Source organism: Gekko japonicus, unplaced genomic scaffold (genome assembly GCF_001447785.1).
Source record: "Gekko japonicus isolate JY-2015 unplaced genomic scaffold, Gekko_japonicus_V1.1 scaffold952, whole genome shotgun sequence".
NCBI lineage: Eukaryota > Metazoa > Chordata > Lepidosauria > Squamata > Gekkonidae > Gekko > Gekko japonicus.
The window spans coordinates 190350-202847 of NW_015173703.1; the positions used below are offsets into that span (position 1 = coordinate 190350).

Here is a 12498-nt window from a genome sequence, read left to right on the forward strand (position 1 = left end):
CTGTTGTTACAATTATTAAATGAATTTAATCTGATTTGTACTCCCCTATTTGGATCATAATACTTAATAGTTGGATAGCCTTGGATGAATCACAATTTTGTCTTCTAACCACAGGCCAAAAAGGTTTATGAGGCTAAATCACTCACTGTCTCAGATGGTAAGCCACCCTGAACATGCCTTGGCAGGGAGGGCGGGGTATAAATCGAATGAATGAATGAATAAATAAACAAACTTTGCTGTCAAAACTTGTTCTATGAAGTAGCTTGTCATGTTAATTGCGTCCAGTAATGGCAAAGCACCCTTTCTCCAGTTAATTTTAAGGGAAGGAAAAACACCAAATTGTTGTTTTTAAACATTTGTTAAGGGTATCAGGCTTTTCTCACTTTCAGACAAATTCAGAAAGCAATGTCAGGTGCCAGTACCAATATTAGTAACATGTTCACAAAGAGAAAAACAAGCAAAAAAGTTTCACTAAAATAATTTATTGGGAAAACAGAAATATACATATTTAAGTCTACAAAGTAGGTTGATTTGAACGCATAAGAAACAGTAATTTTATGGAGTATCACAACAGGAAGATTTCAAAAAAGCTTTTCAACAGCTTCATAGATTAATTTAAAAGTCTTTGGGAACCGAAATGCTCTGTAGATGTTAGAATATCTTAGGCGTGGAAATTTTATTGTGCTGTTTTCCTCAGAAAATGCACTTCAGGTAAATGGAAGTGCCGACAAATTATCTTGTCCATAGTTCATTGCTGATTCAAATTCTTTGAAGCTAATATGGCCATCAGAATCCTGATCAACTTCCCTAGGAAAGAAAAGCATTCTAGTTACTTAAAACTAATAAAGTAATTCAGACATAGTGTTTTATTTATACTGTTTCGGAGAGTACCCATGTCAGTCTGTGGTAGAAGAACTAGATTCGAACCCAGCAACACCTCAGAGGCCAGCAAGACTTTCAGGTTATATGCTTTTAAAAATCAAAGTATCTGGGACACTTTGCTTATACCCCAGAAATCCTGTTGGTCTCTAAATTGCTACTGGACTCTCTAATCTAGCTGCATTTATACTGTATCTCCTTATTATGGATTGCTGGTTTTTACACACAGTGAAGATTAGTTCCCATTTGGCAAAGATAGAAATATCAATTGTTATGCTTATGTTGTTCATTTTGCAACAGATGAAAGCTGTTTATGACAATGAGATAAGACATTTTGCCAGCGTCCTAATAACTAGTTGCTGAATTTTGAATATTTAAGACACTGTTAGCTAGCTTATATCTGAACACTATAATACTTAACTTTTTACAAAATTAATTGTGGCTGAATGTCTCCAAGCTCTTGCAAAACAGACGGGCATCTGAAAGCCAAGAAGACTTGGACAGTCTATAGTAGCTTTGATCAATTAAACCATATTTGTCAAAAGCCAATTTAGCATTCACAGTCTTGCTCTTAAAATATGCTGAAACAGAGATTAAAAGGCAAATGGTGCTTTGAAACAGTGTAGGACAACGCTGTGACCCCAGTGAACAAAAACTGCTTGCTCTTTACTGAACTCCTTAATTGCCTGTCCAAGATCATAGCGCCAGACCACAATATAAAGGCTGGAAAAAGGACAGAAAGGGATACCACGTGAATGCTTCAGTTCTGGTATTACATGGCAATATTAGAGTCTTTGCTCTCCTAAATACTCTGCATAAGTAATCATTGCAGAGCTCTTATTAGGAGTGGAGAATGGACTTTAGTGATGGTCTAGCATAGAAAAACAGCCTGTGTTTCCCCAACTGGTTTTCAGTCCATGCGTCATGATTGGCCATACAGGAGATATTATTCTGTGGCTTCTACAGGTTCTGTTAAATATACATGCACATGCACAACAAAATCACTTGTTTCTGAGTAGTCCCCCAGGAAGGGGGCAATTCCACTTAATTGAAAAGAGTATTTTAAATTATCAAATTATCTAGCTACATTCCCCAAGGCAATACTAAACAGGATGTTTGTACTTTGTTGGAATAAAATTATTCTAATGAAGAGTCCAGACATTTTCTCTAAAAACATTTCAAGGCAAAAAAATAATGAAACTGAAAATCTGTTTGATTTCACTGGGGAGGGGGGCTTGCAATATATCAGATTAGTAATAGGTGATTAACCCTTACTGTACAGCTTGATTAAACTTTTGACACTGTGTCACAAAACATGTGTCAACTATGAGTTGTACAGCACAGTGGTTGACTGAACAAGCTATGATCCGGGAAACCCCTGGTTCCAATCTCACCTCTATCATCAACTCACTAAGTGATCTCAGACAAGGCTTCTCTCTCTGTTTCAGCCACCCCTCAGTCTTCAACATGGGGATAATAATATTGGCCCACCTTGGTGTTTGTAAGGATTACAACAAGTTTATGGCTAAGATCCTAAGCAGCATGAGCAGAGATCAGCAACAGGAATGGGACTTTCCTGTCTCCCCTTTGCTGCTGCAGTTCATGGCACCCACCAAAACACAGTAGGGTGCCCCCCGGAACAGCAAATGAGGGTCTACAATGGGAAGTGGGAACTGGCAAAAGGTGACCTCCCACCACCAGAAAACATGGTCTGGATCCTAGCCAGGGTATATGAAGTGCTTTGAAGTCTTCACTGAACACAGGATTCCTAACATTCCACACTGCTCTCTAGTGGTTACAAACCTACTAAATGGATGGATGTTTTTCTATCCATACTAGAATTTTTCACTCCAAAACCTGACAAGAACTGATACAGAATTTTAACAATGCACTTATAGACATGATTTAAAAGAACAGCAATAATAAGCCACTTTTAAATTCCTGGCAGTATAGTTGAAATAACTCTTGTTTAATAACATCCCTTATGTGATCCTGTGCGGCAATTCCAGGCTTTTTTTTTGGCACAAACTATCCACAACCTAGAAAATCCATGATTTTCCACATTTTTAAGACAGTTAAAAGCAGCCATGGTGGTGCTGGTTTTGGCTTGAGGCTTCTGGGGGAGATGGCATTTAATCCTGCTCCCTCACAGTTTTCTTGCAGAGAAAAATACACAGATATCAAGAATGGGGGGAGGGGTTGCAAGTTTTCACCAGGAAACTGGTACAAATGGGAAATGATCAGCCCCTGGTCCAACCTGGAACACCACCAACACTTCCTGGCAGCTTTTAAAGCAGCAGGGAACTCTAATAATGTACTGCTCAGTTTAAGCTATAGCAACTGTAAATCAGGTATTTACAAGTGGAGACCCGCAAGAAACTTGCGGGATGGTTATCCTATTCCTCACGCCTTTGCTTCCTCCTGTCTCCCTCTACCTTTCTCACATTTTTTTAATCAACATTTGAGCCCTCATTAAACAAAGTTATTTTAGGGAACAACTTCACTTGAATGAAGAATACAGAACGTATTTCAGTTGTGTTAACAACTGAGGCAGAACACAAACATGTGACTGAAAACCTAATCTGGTACAAGTAATTTATTTATTTACTTCATTTATACCATGCCTTTCATCCCAATAGTGACCCAAAGCAGATCACATCACTCTCATCTCCTCTATTTTATCCCCACAACAATCCTGTGAGGCAGGTTAGGCTGAGAGTGTGTGACTGGGACTAAGGTCACCCAGCGAGTTTTCATGGCAGAGTAGGGATCTGAACCTGGATCTATCTCCCAGATTCTAGTCCAGCACTCTGACCACTATAGCAAGCTGACTCTAGTCAAAAACCACAATGGTTTTTAGGCATGAGTATTCATTTTTTCACATATCTGGATGAAGTGTTTGATTTTTGATAAATAAATCTGGTACAATATCCAGTCTAAAGTAACTGCACAGTTCCGAGTTTGTTAATCATTAACTTTCCATAGCAAACAACAACAAAACTAGCGTATATTTTGAAGCATTCGGCACCTCAGGCCTATCTTTTCCCTGGAACGGCAAGAGTAATTAGTACCACAACTTAACTCACTGCGGAATATAAATTACCCTCTTATTAAATTAGATAATTAAAGTCTCCCGAAACTGAGTAAGCCCCCCCCCCCGTTCTGCATTAAGGAGCCTCTTCATTTGGAATATTTTAAGCCTAATGTATTGTGTAAGTAGATACTCCAGAAAGATGATGCTGCCAGTTTCCTGATGGTTTCAAATGACTTACATTAGTCACACTTCACAAAGCAAGCCCCACCCCTGCGCTGTGAAGAAGAGTTGGGTTCTATACCCCGTTTTCCTCTACCCGAAGGAGTCTCAAAGCAGCTTACAATCACCGTCCCTTCCTCTCCCCACTACAGGCACCTTGTGAGACAGGTGGGGCTGAGAGAACTGTGACTGGCTCAAAGTCACCCAGCAGGTTTCATGTGGAGGAGAAGTGGGGAATCAAACCTGGTTCTCCAGTTTAGAGTCTGCCACCCTTCACCACTACACCACGCTGGCTCTCACCTCCTTGCTTGCAGAGCTGCCCTACAGGAAATGGTATATCTGCCCTCAGCTCCTGGTTTGGCCTCCACTAAGCACTACTGTGTTGTAGCATCACAGCCAGATCGTCCAGGGTTGTGCTAAAGACACCACGATCCAGGTATCAGTAGGCATTGTTGTCCTTTCTTCTCACATCCCCTTCTCTTTCATTTGAAAATATACTCCATCTAGATTATACAATACTAAGCAGCTCTACTCAGAAAAAAATCCCATTTTATTCAATAAGACTTACTCCCAAGAAAGGGCTTTTAGGATTGCAGCCACAGCATAGCATCTACAACAACTAACACATAAAATACAGATTCTTAAAAGTTAAACATTTACTAAAAAACGTAGATTAACAGCATATTTTGATTTAAATGCATGAAAATCATTTCAAATTTTCTTTATAACTTCTATATATTTTTTCTTTATAACTTTCACCCTACTATCCACCTCGATATATTAATAACTCGCCAACCCTGTAAGCTTGCTGTGCTCATGGATATGTCAGATTGAATACTGAAGGAGCAGTGCTGCCTCCTGCCAAAAGAGCTGCAGCAATACCTGATAAAGCAACAGCAATGATCCCTTTTTGTCAACCTTAGTGAAAATTAGATTGTCACCCCGCCCCTGGTCCCCCCCCTTCCTCCATCTTGGGGCTGCCAGGGCCTCAGTTAACAAGTGAGGGGCCTTGGCTGTCTGGCAGTAAGCTCCCTCTGGAGTCTGGCGTCTCACTCCCTCCTCGCCCGTCGTCACTCCCCTGTCGTTCTCCTCGACCATCCTGGCATTTGGCCTCTTTTTATCCGCCCCTCTCCATTCCCGCCTCCCTTTTCCCTTCCCTTACTGGTCTCTCGGCTTGTCTCTCCTCCCTTTTCCCGCTCCCATTGGCTAAGGGCACCAGCCATTTTAAGGGCTCATTTGCGCCCCCCCCCCCCCGGGGGGGGGTTATCTTCTTTTTGGTCACGGACTCCACTGGCATCCCTGTTGCGGCTTGTGGGCGGGTCCCTCGGCTATAGCAACGGGCGTGCCTAGCGACCCAGCTCTCCATATCCCCCATCTTTGGGTCGGCGCATGAGTTTCCTGCTGGCTTGCCCCGCGACCTGAAGCAGCCCCCCTCTGGTGGGCCCCCATGCAGCCCATCGCCACTGCACCATCCTGACTCGGAGCCACCGCTGTCGGGTAGTCCCTCTTTGGGGTGCTTGGGGCCAGCGGGAAAAGTCCACACTTGGACACAGATTTATAACAAACATCATACCCTGCCTTTTTCCCAATTGGGACCCAAAGGCTGCAATCACACACAAGTGGATTATTTAGTGTGTGTGACCGCAGCCTGTGACCAGCCCAAGGTGACCCAGAAAGCCTCCATTGCAGAGATGGGATTCAGACATGGACATCCTTGATCCTACTCCGACAGTTTTAGCACTACACCACACTGGCTCTGATAGCTCAGGGAACTTCTTAAACCCCCTTTCTTTTGCAAAGGAGAGGAGTATGTTCTCTCCTCCCTGTCAATTTTGTCACAGGGGATATTTCCACCTTCTCAGTCTGCAGTTTCTTAGCTTCTCATGGGTAAACCTTTGTTGTCATTGCAAAGAGTGGACAGATATCTGAGTGTTAATCTGTGCTAGGATGTTCCAATATCCTTCATTTCTGGCACAGCAAGTTCCTACACGTGAAGCGGATACTCAGCAGAAAAGCTTCTGCTTTGCATGCAGAAGGTCGAAGGTTCAAATCCCTGGCATCTCCAGTTAAAAAGAACCAGGAAGTGGGTAATATGAAGCTGGTGGATGACTTTGGGACTCCTAGCTTCATTTTATGATGAGTTCTGCCTGCTGCAAACAAAGAACCTATGCTTCCATTGGAGACAGCATGGGGTGGGGGGCTTTCTTGATATAATGTGGGCCAGGATGTCCCGATTTTCTTCATATTTGGTACTGCAATTCCCACCATCATCCTGAAGCTGGCTAGTATGAGTGAACTGGGAGATATAGCAATGAGGCAGAGTCTTTAAGTAGCACGCAGATACATATCCGTATAGCAAAAGATACCCTTTCAGTTTTGTTTTATTTTTTTTAAGCCCCCGGAGGGGATTTTTTATTTTCTTTAATACTACAAAAACTACTAAGAAAAAAAATAGGGAAGGGGTAACTACAACTAGGGAGAAAAGAAAAGCAACCCACACTACACTACAAACCCAAGGTTAGGAGATCATTCCCTGTTAAGCTACCCTTAGTAATTAAAAAAAGAAAAGCTGTTAATAAACAATATACTTTGTGAGAACCTGTGTTTCTAAGCTTATATATTAGTTTGTTTGTTACTTGTTATGAGAAGATTTCCCGATCATCTCCTCCATCTCGCTTCATAAAGGCAATTTTCAGAGTCCTTCCCCCTTTACATCTACACTAAGACTCTCTAAAGTCTTAATAGCTTCTTAGACGTTCACTCCAAATGCTGCAGCCCAGTCTTCCTCCGTCTTCAAAGGGATAAAACTGCCAATCTTGAGCCTCTTCCTCTCTGGTCTCGCCCTCGGGGCCCAGTGGCATCTCAAAAGTTTCTTGATTGTGAAGGCAAATTCAAGCTCTTTTCTCTCAGCAGGATTCAAGATGACACTTTCTGAGAACACTTGCAAGGAAGGAGTTAAGTCCTTGTAAATCTTTCCTGTTTCTCTTGTACTTTTCCTCCTTTTCTCGTTGAAATCACTGTTTAATTTAGTGTCCATCTCTTTCGCTTTAAAAGCCCTCAGTTCCATTTTTTCTGCTATCGTTGCCAACTGGAGCTACTGGGACACAAATTGTTGATTTATCTTGGCAAGCTGATGGTTAATACCAACAAGTTGTTCCAGAATCGGCTTGGTGGCTTCCGCTATAAGTGCAATAACGTCTACTTCCCTTCTTCTCAGAGTTGTTTTTGCCAACTTTTTTGGAGTGTCCTCCATTTTAATGCTTTATTTTCAATATAAAATCGCTTTCTCCCCGGCTCTGAAAATAGCTTTACACTGTTTAATCACTTAAATGCTCATGGATATCTCCCACAACAGGCCTGTACACTTAAAAATAAAGTTTTTGAGAAATGTCTGTTTACAACCGTCTCCCCCCCCTCCTCCGCTTTTATAAATGCGTCAGAGAGACATCCCTCTCTCAGCACGATTCAATCGCTTAAGAGGTTTCGGGGGGGGATTTTGCTTCAAAGTATCAGTTTACAATTGTTTCTCTCTCCCCCCTCTCCTTATGTAAATGCATCTGAGAGGCATCTCTCTCTCAGCACAATTCCGATCGCTAAAAAAGTTTTTCCTTTGGCGGGGGGATTTTCTCTTCTGAATACAATTCACTCATTTTAACTCACAGTTCGCTCCTTAACTCACAGTTTATTGTTGGTCTTTATCTTGACCACGCTCTTGATCGCTCCTCCGCTAGATCTCCTGTACTTGACTGGATCAACACAGCTTATGGCCTCGCTGAGAGGACGCAGTCAGCGGGAGGGACCGTCAGGGTGGAGGGGAGCCTCCATCTCCCTGCAGGTAGCAGGAAATGAGGCTCACCCTCAAAAGCCCTATGGCCTTGGGAGTTCCCCCTGAACTCCCGTGGAAGTGCCGATCCAGCGGCACCTCTCCCCCTCGCTGCTGTGCGGCACTCCTTCCCAGAGAGCTGGGAAAGGCATCCGCCATCGCTGTGCTGTAGACCCCGCCTCTTACCCTTTCAGTTTTGTTGATAGCAGTGGTTACAATCAGAGAGAAGTTGGTGCCCCTGGGAGTAAGGGAAAGGGGTGGTGTCACTGGGCAGAGACCTAGAGCAGCCGTGAGGCTTTTCCAAGTTCCTGGAACCCAAAGGAACAGGGCTTGTGAAACCAGTCCTTCACAGCTCACATTCCATTGTTGGCCCTGATATATGATGTGATTTTGCTCATTATGGCCATTTTTCATTCTATCACTCCTTCAGTTTGTCCCCCCTCCCAATACATTTTCAGTACTTGGCAACTACCAATCTAGCAGTTTCAATTAAATGAAAGAGGAGGAACCGCCTTCTTTCTTGGCAACACCCTTTGAAATATGTCAGAAAAGAGTATTTTAGGGTTAACAGTTAAACTAGACCCCAGTTTTAAATTCATCAAAAATTATTTAAGCCCAGTAGAGGTCAGCTTTACTAACATCTAGAAAAACCACATTTCCAAGCGTTCAAAAATATTTAGTCATGGTGAGGATGTAAATACCACTGTGTATACTTTTTAATAATAGTTCTTCCTTGAAGTAGAGTATATTGCATGTTGGGGGATTTCCCACAGAAAATTTCCAAGATGTTCACTGGTAAGAATTCTCTCTCCATTGTATCTCACAACTTCTGTTCCCCTTAATGAACCATAAACCATGTTTTAATGAGGGTAAAAGTAGTGTGTGTGGAGTTGCAGAATATTTCCCAGAACACCTCTTAACTAACCCTGTTCATCTTTCTCACTCCTATTCACTGCCATTTGTTTCTCTAACTGATGCTGCTTCAGCATTATTTTTTTATTTGCCTAGCTAGTTTCCTTCTCCTTCCAGGGTCACAGTAGCTAATCAGGGATCGCTTAGTAAACATGATGTCACAGCACAATACACTTCAGATGTGGCTATGTGTAGACATTGCTAAGGTTAATGAAGCTGGCTTAGAAAACAATGCAGCCTGGACTGGTCACCAGGGTTGGTTCTAGCCAACTGTGGGAACTTTACCACACAGTGGAGAAGGGAACCCTATGGTACATCACCCTGAACTGGGGGACAGATTGGGATAAAAAGGCAAGAGAGACACACAGACAGTAGCGAGCATTTCTAGCAGCAAACAGATCTTATTGAAGGCAAACTCTTGAAGCAATTCCTAATGGACACTGGTGAGCATGTTTCTGAAACCTGCCCTCGCCCCTTTTGATGCAACTCTGATTCTGGAGAGAGGAATTTAAAATTTGACGTGCCAGCTTTGTAGGGCAGGGTCTGCTAAACTGAACATACTTGGCTATGGACATACAACACATATAATTGTGGTATCATAGCTATAGTACATTATCGTATACAAGATAAATGAAATGATATAGCCCATTATTAGCCATAACAAGACAAATGCAACTTCTGTGTTCCAGCACTACCTCAAATACTTCAGGCTAGGGGGACAAATAAACAGGAATGGATATCACCATGTTAAAATAGCTTATGAACCTCCCTGGGACATCTAGTTGGTTAGCTACTATTCTGTTTCTCAGTTATATATAAGGAAAATGTTTGCTCCTGAAAATGTAATTTGATTTCCAGAATTTTCACACTAGCTTTGATATTGTTGTGAATCCATATTGTACCTATTTAGGCATTGTAACCCACACCATTTCCCAGAATGCTAGAGATGGAAGGGAATTTTTAAAGGTCACCTAATCTATTTCTACTGCCCTTTCCCAATCAATAAGGGAGGCTGACAAATGTGCAATCCTTTTTTCTCTTTTGCACAGTGTGGGTATATTTCTCCTGCTTTCTCCCACAACATACTGATTATCCCTTTTGGACCATCTGGGGAAAATGAAGTGCTCCCACAAGAAACAGAAGAATGTCATAGGTTTAATTACATCCTTTGGGGGACAACCACTAGCTTGACATCCTTTGGGATTACTAATGCCTTTCACGCGCCTATGTGGTCTTACATAGGTGAATGTATCTCCTGGGAAACTGAGAATGTTCCTCCAATGTGTCTTTACCCTGACAGCTACTCCAGGCACCAGGCTCTCATTTATTAAGGTGTACCTGAAAGCCAAATTTACAATACAACTTTGGATCAACAGTGACCCACAGTTGGAGGGCCTTATAAATTTTTCACCTTCCAACATCAAATCTAATTGTACAAAGGCTTGAAGCCCTCAAAAATTAATGCTGCTTGAAGCTCCTGTGGTGCTTTCTAGTTGTCTGGAAGTCTTATATCTAAACTATGCATGTCTCCATCCATCGTGAGTCATGCTTTCTAGTTATCTGGAAGTCTTATATCTAAACTATGCATGGCTTCCTGCTACCAATATTTTACTCACAGATTGTTAATGAAACTATTCATGGTGCTGTCGCATCAAGCCATATCTGTGTGCTGATATACAGTGGAACTCAATGGAAGGAAGGAGGAGGAGGAGGAGGAGGAGGAGATTGGATTTATACCCCACCTTTTACTACCTGAAGGAGTCTCAGAGTGGCTTACAATCCCTTTACCTTCCCCTCCCCACATAAGACACCCTGTGAGGTGTGTGGGGCTGAGAGAGCTCTCCCGAGAACTGCCCTTGAGAGACCAGTACTGAAAGAACTTATGATTGACCCAAGGTCACACCAGCAGCTGCATGTGGAGGAGTGGGGAATCAAACCCGGTTCTCCCATATTAGAGTCCGCACTCTTAACCACTTCACCAAACTGGCTTGTTGTTGCTGTTCTCTGAAGAGTCCAACACCTATCTAACTGCCACAGGGCTGGATCCACTGGAGTGTTTCTGCAGATGGAACAGTATCTGTCCACGGAGCATGCCTTTCTCAGCTCCCCCTTCCCACTGCACCCTCAAATGCTCCCCAACACTGTTCCCCAAAAGAAGCATTTTCTTTTGGGGGGGGGACCACTGGGGCTGCAGCAGGAGGGGGACAATCATGCTGTGCAAGTGGAAATCCTTCCATTTGCAGAAATGCTCTGGTGGATCCAACCCACACTCTGTCTAACCCATATGAAGCCATGAGTCCCCCAATCATTTCCCAAGAGAGCAGATCACGATTCCACAATGCCTCAGTTCCTTCTTGCCCACTTTATATATACTTCAAGCATTGTCCATATTTTTGTGCTTCTTCAACATCCGTTACAATAAAACCACAGTGAAAGACCATCCACATTACTATATAAACGGCTAATATTTATTTCTGATCTGCTGGACAAGTAAGTGCTGGAAAATAATAACAAAGGGAGCTTCAAATCACAAGTGACGTTCAGTAAACTTCAGAACCTTTTTAAAAAGGTAATCATGACACATAATTCTAGAGCAAAAATGCTGGAAATCCTTTAACTGTAGCATAAATTAGATAGCTAAAGTAAGATGCCTCAAAGATGGGAAGGCTACAGGAGAACGGTAGCTCCTGCTTCCCATGAGGCTTTGTTCCATTTCCCCCCTTTTGCCCTCTCTTTCCTCTTGGAAACTTTGCTTCTAATCATTGCCTCATCTGTACCCTCGCCTCAGCTACCTCCTTTCTCTCTTCCTTTTAATCTGATGTATCTGTAGCTCATCCAAGTAGCAACGTTGTCAGACTCCCCACAGCATCAACGAAGTACATACTTACAGAAAGGTTTTACTTTATTTGAAGCTATAGGTGCATAGACAGGATCACTGTTCGGAATGAGGGGGGAGCAAAGAGCATGGCATGTTATAGTACATTCAAACTACTGAGGCCCATCGGGCCTGGGAGCAAACGCTTCTAAGCAGCATACGTTATCTCCTTCCCACGGTGTTTCGTGAGATCCCCAAGCAACTATTCTGCAGCAGCAACCACCTGTGGCCTTGAGAGATATAGACGTTTCGGCAGCCAAGCAATTAAGCGCATCAACAGATCTACATATGAAAGTGAAAGCAATCAAGCGCATCAACAGGTCTACATATGAAAGTGAAAGCAATCAAGCGCATACAAGGAGAAGGAAACAAAACATTGGTAGCTTGCTGACAAACGTTAACAAGATAACGTTAACAAGATAACGTCAGGGAGCGGTGGCGCAGGCAGTTAATGCCTGTTCAGTAACATCATTCGAACAGCCACTATGGCTGTTCGAGTACCACCGTGGTCGAGGTGAGCTCTCGACCCTTGTCCCAGCTCCTGCCCACCCAGCAGTTCGAAAGCAACGTAATTGCAAGTAGATAAATGGGTACCCACCCGTAGCGGGGTGGGGGGCACCCTGCCTAGTGTGGTGGTTGAGAACATCGGTAACGGCGGCGAGACATCGGCTCCAGAGGACGGCGTGGCGTGGTAATGCGGCGGCGGCAGTGGCGAGCGGGCGCAACCAGAGGAGCGATCCCTGGTGGCTGGACAAT

At 43.1% G+C, this 12498-nt stretch overlaps 1 protein-coding gene across 1 annotated transcript in view; it reads right to left on the reverse strand.

Annotated features, from left to right (window-relative positions):
* Positions 1 to 566: 566 nt before the first annotated feature.
* Positions 567 to 12498, reverse strand: part of EFCAB11 (EF-hand calcium binding domain 11) — an 88576-nt gene continuing 76644 nt past the window's right edge. Inside the window, exon 6 of the mRNA XM_015423260.1 lies at positions 567 to 807. Coding sequence (XP_015278746.1) covers positions 708 to 807 — 100 coding nt within the window. The 3' untranslated portion in view covers positions 567 to 707. The remainder of the gene's footprint in view (positions 808 to 12498) is intronic.